At 36.8% G+C, this 13087-nt stretch overlaps 1 protein-coding gene across 1 annotated transcript in view; it reads right to left on the minus strand.

Moving 5' to 3' along the window:
- sorl1 (sortilin-related receptor, L(DLR class) A repeats containing) overlaps positions 1-13087 on the minus strand; it is a 73529-nt gene that overhangs the window by 24041 nt on the left and 36401 nt on the right. The window contains exons 11-21 of the mRNA XM_088345756.1: positions 10300-10373; positions 9677-9765; positions 8421-8599; positions 7104-7290; positions 5027-5155; positions 4433-4518; positions 4027-4199; positions 3083-3214; positions 2830-2921; positions 1085-1331; positions 869-1007 (exon numbers count right to left, since the gene is read on the minus strand). Of these exons, the coding sequence (XP_088201882.1) occupies positions 869-1007; positions 1085-1331; positions 2830-2921; positions 3083-3214; positions 4027-4199; positions 4433-4518; positions 5027-5155; positions 7104-7290; positions 8421-8599; positions 9677-9765; positions 10300-10373 (1527 nt within the window). The remainder of the gene's footprint in view (positions 1-868; positions 1008-1084; positions 1332-2829; positions 2922-3082; positions 3215-4026; positions 4200-4432; positions 4519-5026; positions 5156-7103; positions 7291-8420; positions 8600-9676; positions 9766-10299; positions 10374-13087) is intronic.

Raw genomic sequence — 13087 nt, forward strand, 5'->3', positions numbered from 1 at the left:
GGTCCAAATTGTCCCGGGTGTGAATGAGCGAGTGACTTGTCTGTCTCTGTGTGCCCTGTGACTGGCTGGCAACCAGTTCAGGGTGTCCCCTGCCCACTGCCCGAAGATCGCCGAGATGGGCTCCAGCACCCCCGCGACCCTACTGAGGATAAAAGGTGCAGATAATGGATGGTTGGGATTCCAAACCAGGTCGTAGCGATGAGGGTGCCAACACTTTATCACTAGACCACCAGTCAGTGGTAGAAATAACATAAGAAAAGGTGATTACAACACTTTTTTTACTCACGGTGCCCGAAACTTAGATGTGCATAATTCATTTTGATAGGTTAAACAGTTTCTTTACTTCACCTGTGCGTCAATAACATTGCAAAAGAAAAACAGAAAACAAAGTCTTTCAACTAATTAATATAAAAACTCTTTAACATATGTATACATATCAAACAGAGAGGTTATTGACGCACAGGTGAAAAAGTGGAGCAACTGCCTAACCTATTAGAATGCACTTTGCGAATCAGTGTTTTTGCACCGTAAGTGCAATAGTCTGATAATGAGATAAGCTCTAACGCTTTTTTGTATGTCATCTGTTTCACTAGTGATCTAGTGGTAAAGAGTCGGCCAGCTTACTGCTGCAAACCATGTTTGATTCCCGTAGTAATTTTTAGTCTAATCTTACTCTAGTCCTAATGTCATGCACCTCAAAGTCTGGTGCACCGTGTGTATGGAAATATATGATTAGATACTGTTTTTAGGATGGGTGGGGGTGCACTTTATAACCCGGTGCAACTTACAATGCGGAAAATATGGTAGCTTCTTTAAGTACACATCAATGTTTTACTAATGAAATGTGTTTTTTGGACACTTTCCTTACCTCTGTTCTTGCCTTTGTAAAAAATCTTAAGGTCCATGACACCAGTCAGCCTGCCAATAATTAACTCATTACTCTGAGTACCAGTTTTTGGTGCTTTGAAGACCCCCATTCTGGACCAGTCATCCCAATATAGGTCATTCTGCAAGAGTGTTTGAAACAAATCTGAAATCTACATCCATTTCCAATTAAAAGATATTTCAAATCATAAGCACTAACCTTGAAAACAGCAATGGCATATGGGTGGGGCAAACCCTCAAAAAGTATGCGTCGTTGGCCTCCAGTGAAGTCAGCCCTCTCAATGCGGTCACTGAAAGCCTCAGTCCAGTACAGCCAATGATCATCAGCTGTAATTCCGTTAGGCCAGCGAACGCCTTCTGTTGCAATTGAAGATATGCTGCTTCCATCCATGGCACTTCGATAAATACCTGCTGCTGTGTCTCCCCAGTCGGTCCAAAACATCAGACTGTAGAATTAATAATGAATTAAATGCATTTGCTAATATAAAAACACACAAACACACAGAAACGTAAGCTCCATTAAAAAAAAAAAATGAAATGCACTGGTAAATCTTTTTTTTAATTATTATCAGATGATGAAAGATGCAAGGGAAGAAGTTCTACCAATTTAAGTGTTTTTAATCTTAAAACACAGAGGGGAAAAAAAACTTTCCAGTTTAGTGATGTTTTGTGCATAACAATAATTTTTTTGCTAGTTCAAGCAAATACTAAAATGAAGGGAGCATATAGAGGGAAACTTGTTTGGTGCTTCGTGTTAACCAAATTGGTTGTGAAGAGGAACATTTGTAACTTTATGTTTTAATACAGTACATGCCGCTTGTATAACAGTTTATTTTTTTAACAGATCTTTGAGATTAAGTATACTTCCTCTATGCTCCTAATTTACTTAAGACAGAGGAAACTAGTTGCCGAATTTTCCGGACTTCAAATCCTTCCGGAGTATAAGTTGCATCAGCCAAAAAATGCATAAATAAGAAGGAAAATATATATTTATTTATATATTTATTTCAGTTTTGGGGGAAATCTTTTTGATAAAACCCAACACCAAAAACATACATGGCATCTTGAAAGGCAATTTAAAATAAAAGAGAGCAACGGGCTGAATACGTTTGTCTGGTGGACAAACATAACATAATTGATATGCCTGTTAATATGTTACGTTGTTTCTGAAATTAAGAGCTGTTCAGATAACTCTAGCATAAATAAAATCATTCGTCGACATAAAAGGGCAAGGCCAAGAGTGCCTTCTTCCGGTTTAGTATGAAAATGTGAAACGATATAACCATGAGAAATGGAAAATGATACCGGGTAATAATGTGTCAATAATGTCACTGATAACTCACACCAGAGTATAAATTGCACCACAGGCCAAACTATGGAAAAAAAACTTATTTATAGTGAGGTAAATATGTTTACATTATTAAGACATCAGAGGAAATAAAACACATTCCCCCCAAAATTATTTTGATGAATCATAATACAAAACAATTTATATCGCTCTATATATCAAATCCATATCTCCCGAGTGAGAGGTGGCTAGAGTCAAGAACACACTCACATTCACCAACATTCATCCGCTTAGTCCTACCCAACCTGACACTGGACTTTAAGCCCTTCAACCACCCTCTTCTACACATTCTCCTCCAAACCCCCACTTGCTGCCAAATACGACCTCAAATACTTAAAACCATATACCACCTGCAACTTTACACAATCATTGTCTTACTTACGTCTGCATTCAAATTAAGCTTCCTTCTCCTACATACTCTATCATATTGTATTACCACAGGACGAAGTCCAACAACAGAGTCAGCCACCAAGCAGGAAACATTTTGCCTCCTCAAAACTCAGTGTATCTCAGTAACTTAGTGGTATTTTTAAGTAGCTTTTTGGCATTGAAAATATAAGGTGTCATTGCTTCTGTAGGTAAATAAAAGAACTTACCCTTGTTCAGGCAGAAGAACAAGAGCACGAGGATGTTCCAAGATAGATGCGTTGAGGAGTGTGTGACGGAAATCCCCATCAGGATTAGAAACCTGAAACATATAAAAACCATTGGTTGAGGGCTTCCTTTTCTGTTAAAGCTAACTAGCTGTGCAGCCATAAATCTAGCTTTGAGAATGGCATTCTTTCCATCTTATTGTATATCTTAGATAAGCTTCATATTGTACTAACGTAAAGAGATAGTGTACAGTACCTCAATTTTCTGTGCACCAGCATCAACCCAGAACAATAACCTGCTGATGGGGTCAAAAGCCAAGGCCTCAACGTTCTGTAGGTCTTTCCTTACAATAATCTCTTGACCAGTGCTGCCATTTAGGCAAAGACGCTGAAATTAAAAAAAAGGTTAAAAGTACAGCATTAAAAGAATTAAGAGGTCTTAAAACCTATAGTGATATAAGACAAATATGTGCCATTTGAATCTGTATGAGTGTAAGTCCACGGACTGACAATGGTAAATATTTGAAAAAGATGGTGTGTTTTAGAAAGTCAACAACTTCAGAATCAACACAAAATGCAGTCACCAATATGTGAGCACACGTTTACTGAAGCTATGTCAAGAATAGTACATCAAATGAGTATAAAGGGAAGAGAATGATACATCTGGATAGTACCATACCTGTCAACCTGTACAGTTTTGCCGTACAAAGTACATCTTTTTATGCATTTTAAGACGAGTACGACGTACAAGGAAATCTGTACGGAAAAACGCAAATTTGTCAATGATGGGTACCATCCGGTATACACCGACTATCACAAAACGGCAAATCAATCAAGTCAAAGGAGTTTGCTGCAGAAGCCTCTATCTCTATCCTATCCTATATCTTTTTTTCGTTGCAAGAAGCAAGCGGTTTGATGCTAATGTGCGCACGCGTCTCCCGCCTGGGGATTTTCCATCATGCATCATTCCGAAAAAAAATATGGTGTACGATTATTTTGTATGGGAAAATACGACAGTTTGTACGGGCATGGAGCCGTGGAGGTTGACAGGTATGTAGTAATGAAACTTATACTGTATGTAAATGTCAGACTCTACCAAAGGTTTAAAGGTGGCTGAGAATCCTGACAAATTTATAAGCCAAAATTGTATTTGGTCCCATAACATAACTTTAATTGGTAATCGAGGAAGGACTCTCAAACCTGTATCGTATCCAGTAAGATGTCAGCCCAATAGATGCAGTTCTTGTCATAGTCAAAGTCCAGTGCTACAGCTTCCTTCAGACCCACCAGAGGGAGGACCTGGTCAGTTCCAGTGGTCAGGTCATAGCGATGAATTGAACTCCTCACAGCATAGAGGATGAATTCGTTACTCTCTAGAACACCATAAAGACAATGGTTATTAGCAAATAGATTTTAAATGACTGATTTTAATGCCACACAAAGATAATCTAGACTCACAATAAATGGTCTAACATATGGCACTGACCATTTTGAAATGAAAGGGGCCAATGTTTTTAAAGTTGCCTATTCTTTCTGATATTTAGTATAAAGCCAATTGCAGGGCAATTTAATTCATAATCACAGGTCCAATTGGAGATGCAGTTACCTCCAACAGGACAAGGTAGCATCTCTCCATTCAGTCTGGCTTCCACATCACCTCCACTACAACTGTCCCCCGGTACTTTCCTGTATCTGTGGAAGGACAAAGAAGAGCAAAGAATTTTCAAAAGGGTATCCCGATACTTAGTGACTTTTTCTGTGAGACCAGTCTTGTCTTGTCTGAAGGAAATAAAAACCTGGATGGCTCTTATTTCCTTGAAATTCAACAAAAACAAAAGAGATGGTATGGTTTTCAGTCCCAGTGGCCAATCTAACACAATTGATTTGGGCCTTTAACTAAAGTTAATGTTTTGGAGCTTGATGTTAAACTGTACATTGATTTAAAATTTCAAAAAACTACATGTGGGCAAATAGAGTTTATTAATTTTTAAACTGCTGCCCAAGACACTTCTTTGCTAAGCAGCTCTCGAAAATGGTAATCCATACATACATTCATTATATCTAAGCTGGATCGCAAATTACTTATGTTCAATTAGCCAGCCTCTCTAACAAATTAACTAGCTTTAAAATTAGTCCCTGAAATTAAGCTACAACACATATAAGTAGAAATTCTCTACTAACGTCAAAAATAGCAGCTCACCCGATACTGTGGCGGTAGGATGTGCCAACAGGACACGGAACAGGTGGAGCATGGAGATCACCTGAAAACTCTGGGTCTGGAACACACACTTGCAGGGCAAGGTCTTCACTCAGCTTGAAGCCGTAATCACTACAATGAGGATAAACAGGAAAATAGAAAAGTTTTCTTATTGTCGGATTTAATTTTACAATGCAATTAGAAACAAACTCACGAATAATTACAGTTGAGATGGAAGATGCAGGAATGATAAACAAGCTCACCAGGAACAATAAGTCAATTATATATCAGCCATGCCAAACTATGTCATTCAACTTGAAACATTACATTGTTCTTGGTCCCATTAAAAATTACCCAAATTATGTTTGCATTCTAAATGAAAATACAATAATCTTGTTTTTTTTAAAGGAACTATTAAAGAATCTTAAAGTATTTAAGAAACAAAATTGACTACCTATAAACAACGGAAATTATACAATAACAAGCATTTCTTTGCCAATGTGTAATGTTTGTAATCTCAGATAATTAACAAAATTTAGGAATGACAATGGGTCAGGGCTTCAAAAGGTGAGGATGTGGAAAATAAAGACATTTATTCGTGTATAATGCACAATCCTAATTTTCGATTAAAAATCGGTATAAAACTTTTTTTCCTTTTTCCTCAAACTAAGCATTGAAAGTGACAAACGTTGAATACATGCGGCCATGTTGCAAATCTTTTATTGAAAACTATGACCAAAGTGTTAATATTAAATTAACAATGTATTATTTCATGTCGTTGAATGTCTGATTTACCATCAGATACAACAAACAATTGTTAAAATCATTGTGCTTATTTGCGTTTATTTATATCTATCAAAACCACTTTCTGTTTTCACCGTTCTTAAACATTCGTCTTTGGTACCGTGAATAGGAAGAGAATGATAATGAGACAAACAGTGCGCCTTATACACAAATAAATACAGTTACTCCTGCCCACGCGAACTACAGACACTCCCCTACTTACGACCATTGGACTTACGAAAAACAGTAGAAAGGAACATTTTTTTTCAGGATGTCGAAAAATATCCCGGTAGATAGAAGTTTGATTTTGTATTGTGCACCTTTTTCAGAGTACAGGACAGTACTCTAGTGCTTCTTTCCGCTGTTACTGGGGTGTGGCACTGTGAGCGATCACCCAGCATCCACCCCAAAGAATAAATCCGGCTTCCTCTAGCTAGTTCATGTGTAAACATTCGTGCATCTATTTAATATGATTGGTGTAAAGTGTAAAGAAGCAGCGAGCCGTTTCATTTCAAATGAAAGTGGAATATGGAAGCTTGATACTATTGAGAAAATGGTTGGATTGCTTTTTTTCGGCCACTTTTTACTACGAAGGAGGACCTCTTGAATCGCATCTTCCAAAAGTAAGTTCAACTCAACTTTATTTATCTTTATAGAGTATATTATTTTATGAAATGTTTATTTTTTAGTACAAAATGATACAGGTTACTGATAAAAGCCTTGAACATACTTATATAAACCTTAAAGATACAAAAAATAGCACTGAAGCAACTTACGAACAAATTCAACTTATCGACGATTGTTCGTAAGTTGGCCAGCGTCTGTACCTAACCCTAACGTACCAACTCAAACGCCTGATTGACAATATCCCCCACGCCACAACTCCAAACATTTTCTCCACAGAGATATACAATTCACGTAGGTCACCCTTTTTCACTTCAAAACAGTGAGTTTCTCCTAAAGATGAGAGATTTTCGTGCCTGAAGATTACAAAATGTATTACGTGTTGAATCACAATTGAAAAAAAGTTGCCTCTCCCTAAAGTAACAATACCCTCCTACCTAAGGACTTCAAAACCATTGCCGTCCGAACTGAAAACCCAGTACAGGGAACAAATTCAACAGACCTAATGACATTTGCGAGTTGCGTTCTCTTAAAAATTGAGGAAAATACGAATGATGGTTTGCTCTCTACCCCCCTAACAGTGAATACACGGATTTCAGGAATTATTAACCACATTATTTCTGCAATTTGTATAGAAATGCCGTGAATGTTGTGAGCATCCATGGGTTCTCACCATTCATAGTCCTGCCGGGAACAGGAGCAGTTAGACATGGTGACAGGACGGTCAAAGTCTTCGCCGTTGAAACATGAAGCGTGAGGCGTTCGTCTTTTAAACGTAATCTCCCTACCCAAAAGACACTCGTTGCCATGTTCGTCTGATGGGGACCAGAGCTTATAGTCAGCCTCAGAACATGGAACACCTGAACACAAGAAAATAGTGGTGACCGTTTTTTTCAACACAGTTCTCAAGTCAAGAGGAAAAAAAACTTTTTGGGGGGGACTCCCATATGGTGTGTTGTATATTAAGAACACCAAAGGCACAAATGATAGTTTTTCAACCTGTGTTACGGGCACACTATTGTGCCGTGAGACCTTGTCTAATGTGCCACTGGAAATTGCCCATAGGCCATATTTAAGTATCTTTACTTTCACACATTTAATAACAAATTAAGTTCGGTGAGCCTGTTTAACAATAATCAAATAATTCAAATGAGTAAATGTCTTGCATATGACACTGCTGATTTTAATAAGTAATAACAACAAAAACCGATAAAGTAAACAATTGTTTATTTCATGGACAGATAGTTGATTCTATATTTTTTATTTTTTTTATAAAAACAAGAGGTTAAAATAATAAAAATCAAAAGTACAGCAAAATTATTAACCATTAAAAAAATAACCAGTCTTGCCTCCTAAGCCACAATGACCATAAAAGATCAGTTAATTGTAATAAAGTCAGCTTAGGCAACACTATCATTTAAGATAAAATTAAATAAAATTCTGCCAAAAGATGAGTGCTTTGGCTCCAAAAAAGATATGGGAAACACTGGCATTAAGTAATATTATTTTTGGTAAAATGTTGGAAAAATAAAACAAAATTAAGATAAGAGTGACGCTGTATGAATACCAGGATGCATTGTGATCTTAGATGTTGATTCTTTGTTTTTTAATCAAAATTAAGACTATAAATAAGCAATTATTTAACTTAAAGTGTGATGCAATGCAGTTCCATATCAACGTAATTCCACCTACCAGTGAATATATTTTTGTACGCATTGCTATTAATCCAATATATACAAATATTAGTTCCATAAACATTTAAAAAAAGAAAAGAAAAATTAAATTGTTCGAAAATGATTTTCTAATTATAACAGTAAAAATGTGAATAACTAAACATATGTGATAAGTGATACTTATGAGATGTGAATGTCAGAAAGAAATATATACTGTAGAAGTTAATGTCACTAAAAATGTAAAACATCAAACATTGAAAAACGTCAAATCTCCCCAATCCCTCGAATGTAAAACAACTCTCCGCTGTACAACCTACCCAGGACATCAGAGGCGTTGACCTGTAGTATGAGCCAACTATGTCTTTGGTGGGCGTAAGAACCAAAGATGGTGAATATGGTGCTTTTCTCCCCTGGCTCTGTTAGTAACTGGTAGACGTACACTTCTCTGTCAGAAAACTGGAATTCGGTCCATGTCTCACCCTCATTTGTGCTGAACCTGCAAAGAACAAATGTATGGTGTCTTCCTGGGCTTTTAAAACTCGTTTTTATTATGAGTGAAATATATGTTTTTTAAATCCTCATAATGTTACATTAGTATTTGACTGAGTAGTCAATAATGAAAAGAAACCAAAATAGTACACATAATATATATCCGTGGGTGTCAAACAGGCGGCCCGCAGGCCGGATCGGGCCCACCAAGGGTTTTATTTTGGCCGCAAGACAACACTGAGAGAAGCGCAGTAGAAAAATGAGCTGCAGCTCTAAATATGTCCACCTGATGTCACCCAAGGCAGGCAACACTCGCAAAGCAACTGTAGTAGAATCTCTCTCTCTCCCTCTCTTTTTTTTTATGGCTCTCTTTATTGCTCTCTTTTTTCTTTCTCCTTTTTCTATTCCTCTCTTTCCTTCTTTTTTTCTCACTTTCTTTCTCTCTCATTACTTCCTTTCTTTCTCTCTCTTTCTTATGCTGACTAATTTGTTTTCTCTTTTGTCATTCTTTTGATCAATCTCTTTCTCAATTCCTTTCTCTTTCTTTTTATGTTTCTTTCTCCTATTTTTCTCCCCTTCTCTCGCTATTGTGCTGTATTTCTTTAACTCGTTCTCCCTATTTCTGTCTCACCTTGTCTTTCCCTTTCGCACTCGGTTTCCCTTGTTCCCTCTCTCTCTTTAATTTTCCTTCACTCTTTCTCCTTCTCATTCTTTCCCTTTTTCTCTTACACCTACTAGTTCGGCTCCTGTAAAAAAAATCCTGTGGCCGCCAGCTAAAATGAGTATGATACCCCTGATATATACAAACAGAAGAAAGCAAGCAAGGTGACCAATTGGACAGGTGAAATAAATCATATTTTATAAATCACCTTAGAGGTTTAATCATCGCTACAAAAGTTGTTTGATTATGTATTCTGTTTCTGTTGGCATTAATTTTACCTCAAGAATGAAAAGATGCTTGGACCATAAAACATACTTTGTATTCGTGCAAATCATAAATTATCCAGCTATGGTTAATCATTTTCGTAGTCGAATGAATGTGTAATAGAATGAATGATTTATTTTCTCGGTAAGTTGGACTTACTTAAGGTGAGTAGAAGTTCCTCCTTGTGGGATAGCCACAAGAATTCCACCATGATCTCCCCATGTGTAGAAATGAGGACCAGCTAAAGCCTACAAAAATAAGAGCATTCAAAATTAATTACAATAAAGCGCAAGAACGTTGTCATATTTTTTTCCTGTCAAGCTGAAAAGAAACATTTTTAGGTATTTATGCTGTGGAAAGTTAAAGGTTTAAAGCTTTAACTTTAAGTTAAAGATCTAAACCAGCTTCAACTCTGACCTGGCAAGGTTGAACATTTTGGTCAAAGCCGTCTTAAAGCTTCTACTCGGCGTAAACACATTTTAAAGCTTTAACTTTGCCGCTCAGAGTAAAGCAGGTATGAAGCTTCAATTTGGGGTTCAAGTTAGCTTAACCTATTAATAGCACTAATAACTAAAATGCAAATGACACTTTGTAGATGAAGCTTGACGACAATAGTTACTATAACAATTCTTGGTAAACTCATGACTGATGTAGACACATCTACACTGATATCGGATTAAAATATTTGTGGACTACACATTATCATAGTCACTAAAAAGGCAGTGCATGCATTCAGATAAAGATCCTTTTTGTCTTTTAGTATAAAACTGAATTTGACAAACCTCCCTCCATCGAGCTCCGGCACTGCTTGACACATACACATTGGGTTTATTAGCCAAGCTGCTGCCATAAGATCCTGTAATAAAACAAAAACAGCAGAAAATGTATTTTTTTTTTCATAAGTTCCTGTCAAACTCTCAAACAAACATGCCCCATGGTTCATAACGCAATACTAATCTTTGTGGATCACATAAGAGTATATGATGATAAAAATATGATAACAGTAAGACTACATTGCTTGTGATTCTTTTACTCCAATTTTGACTTTTTTATGCATTTTTCGGGGTAGTAAACAGCTGAAATGTCTTGGGGATACAGTGAAAATGGCTGTTTTTTTGTGTTGTATACATGGCCAGCTAAATAACAACACAGACAAAAGGAATATGTGCTGCCAGGGATTGGCTGTCGGACTGCTATCTACGGCCAAGTTGGCAGCCTTTTGCATTCCAAACATAAAGGCACAATCCTTTGTCACAACCCAGCCCATTTCAATATGTATGGTACCTCATTAACTACTGTATTTTACGCACTATAAGGCGCACCCCCAATAAATCGTATTTTGTGATATTTTTTCATAAATAAAGTGCACTGGACTATAAGACGCATTGAATCAGAGCTACAGTAAGGGCTGGGGTTTCACAGAAATTAAAGAGTACCGTATTTGTGCCTTTATTGATCAGTCGGAATATATATCACTGAGGAAAATTGCATTACATTGGATTTAACAGGAATCCAAGACCGGATCACGGCAGGGAAACCCCAAACCCTATCGACTAGAATCATTCACCAGAGACACAGACGGTACATTATCACGCTATTCTTAGTGAAAGTAACATTTGTTGGCCTGAAGAGGGATGGGCGCCACCAAGCTGTACTTTCCCAAGACACACCACAAAAAATGGTGCCCTCGGTGGTTAAGGGATCCAACCACCAATCACCAAATTGTTGATGTTATTATTGGGCCAGTCCGCGAGAATACAGACTTTAAGCCGGTCTGTGGTACAGAGAAAGAGTGAAACCAAATGTATACTGATTCTTAAACGCTTTGTTTTTTCATTTCTCTAACATATTTAGTAATGTTGCTAAAAATAGTGTGATAATGAGATAAAACTAATGCTTTTTTATGAATTGTCAGTATTCCTAGTGCTTTAGTGGATATGATTTGGCGTTCTTGCTGCGACCTGGTTCGATTACATTGCATCCAATGCTATGAAGTTGTAAACAACCATTCACGTCCATAGCGGCCTGGTGATTGGATTTCAAGGCTGTTACCATCGTTAGTTGGTTCATTCACATTGCCGATATTATTATGCAATTGTGGAGCGCGATGAAATTAGTCGACTGATCAATAATTGCAAAAAAATTCAAAGTTTGTCCACATATAAGGCACACCGGATAATGACGATCACGTTCAAATTTCTGGCAAATTTGTGTTTTTTTTGGTGCACTGTATAGTATAGAAAATATGGCACTTCCAATTTTATTTCCCTTTACTTCAAAGCTTTATGTATTTGTAATATGTAAAATACAGAGCTGGGAATGTTGGACTTCTAAAAACAATCGAACGATTTTGGCACTGAAAACACTGGAACCGTTGAGATACTGAATGAGTTCAACCCCAACACAGCAATCAAATTGTCAGAGGAATATGCTGATTTGTGCTTGACGTCACACATTCTCATCATCGTTGGATCATAATAACCTCGTGTGTGTGCGGCTGTTCTTGTATGTCTCACTTGTCTTTCACAAACAACAATCTTGTAACGGAAAATGAACGTTGCTCTCCCTCAAGGGATGAATAAAAAATTAGTGTCTGTCTCTCTGTGGGGTGATGCCTTCAGGGTAAGGTCAAAATAGCGTCCCTTTAACCAGATGCTTCACTTGAATTAAAAGAATAGCATGTATGAAATCTAGTTAGTACCCAATAGTTTGATGTCACTAGAATGCAAAAGTATGTTAAATTCATTTAAGATTAAGTATTTTTATTACAACACAGTATTAAGTTTAAACACTCAAAATAAGGCGAGAAGACATCAATGGATTTTAAACCCGCAAGGAGGACCCGGAAAGACTAACTTTATTTAATTGCACTGTGCAATTCCTTTAAAAGGAGCCTAAAAAAATTGAACAGCAATCTTGTGATAAAAACTTTTAAAACGTAGAAATTGGTTGTAGTCTTGGTCTATCTGAAGTGTTGTTGATAACACGTTTTAAAATACTCACGTTTGGAACTTAATTTGTTCTTTATTTTAGTTTACCAACTGAAGATGCAATATATTCGGAACACTGTCTCTCTGGATTAAGTAAGGCACCCATTAATCATTTAACATTATTTTTCATACTGTAATATATAAAGATCAGACAGACACAAAGATAGACACAAAGACAAAGGCTAGATCAGACAGACCAACAGAATAGGATTAATCCCACAGACGGACAGACAGGATATAATAGATGGCACAGCATTTATGACATGACAGATGAAAATGTACAGTAAAAATTACACAAAATTGTTACTTAGAAGGTTTTGGCCTGACATCAGTGATATAAAAATGTTTATTATGGTAGAATTTATTTTTATTTCCTCTTTTAGTGTTGGAACAATCGAAAAGTAATAAAAAGTAATCGTGGTCATTATAGCTACCAAAAAATCTTTTTCTTTTCCAATTCATTGTAGAGGTAAGATCAGGCCTAAAAAAATCCAGCCTGACCCAACCCGGACCAGCCAGACTAATTAACTTGATTTTAGGGACCGAGCCCGAAGTAAACCCAAATTTTCGCATTTTATTT

The sequence above is a fragment of the Urocampus carinirostris genome, chromosome 10, assembly GCF_059441175.1.
Source record: "Urocampus carinirostris isolate Australia breed hairy pipefish chromosome 10, RoL_Ucar_1.0, whole genome shotgun sequence".
Classification (NCBI taxonomy): Eukaryota; Metazoa; Chordata; class Actinopteri; order Syngnathiformes; family Syngnathidae; genus Urocampus; species Urocampus carinirostris.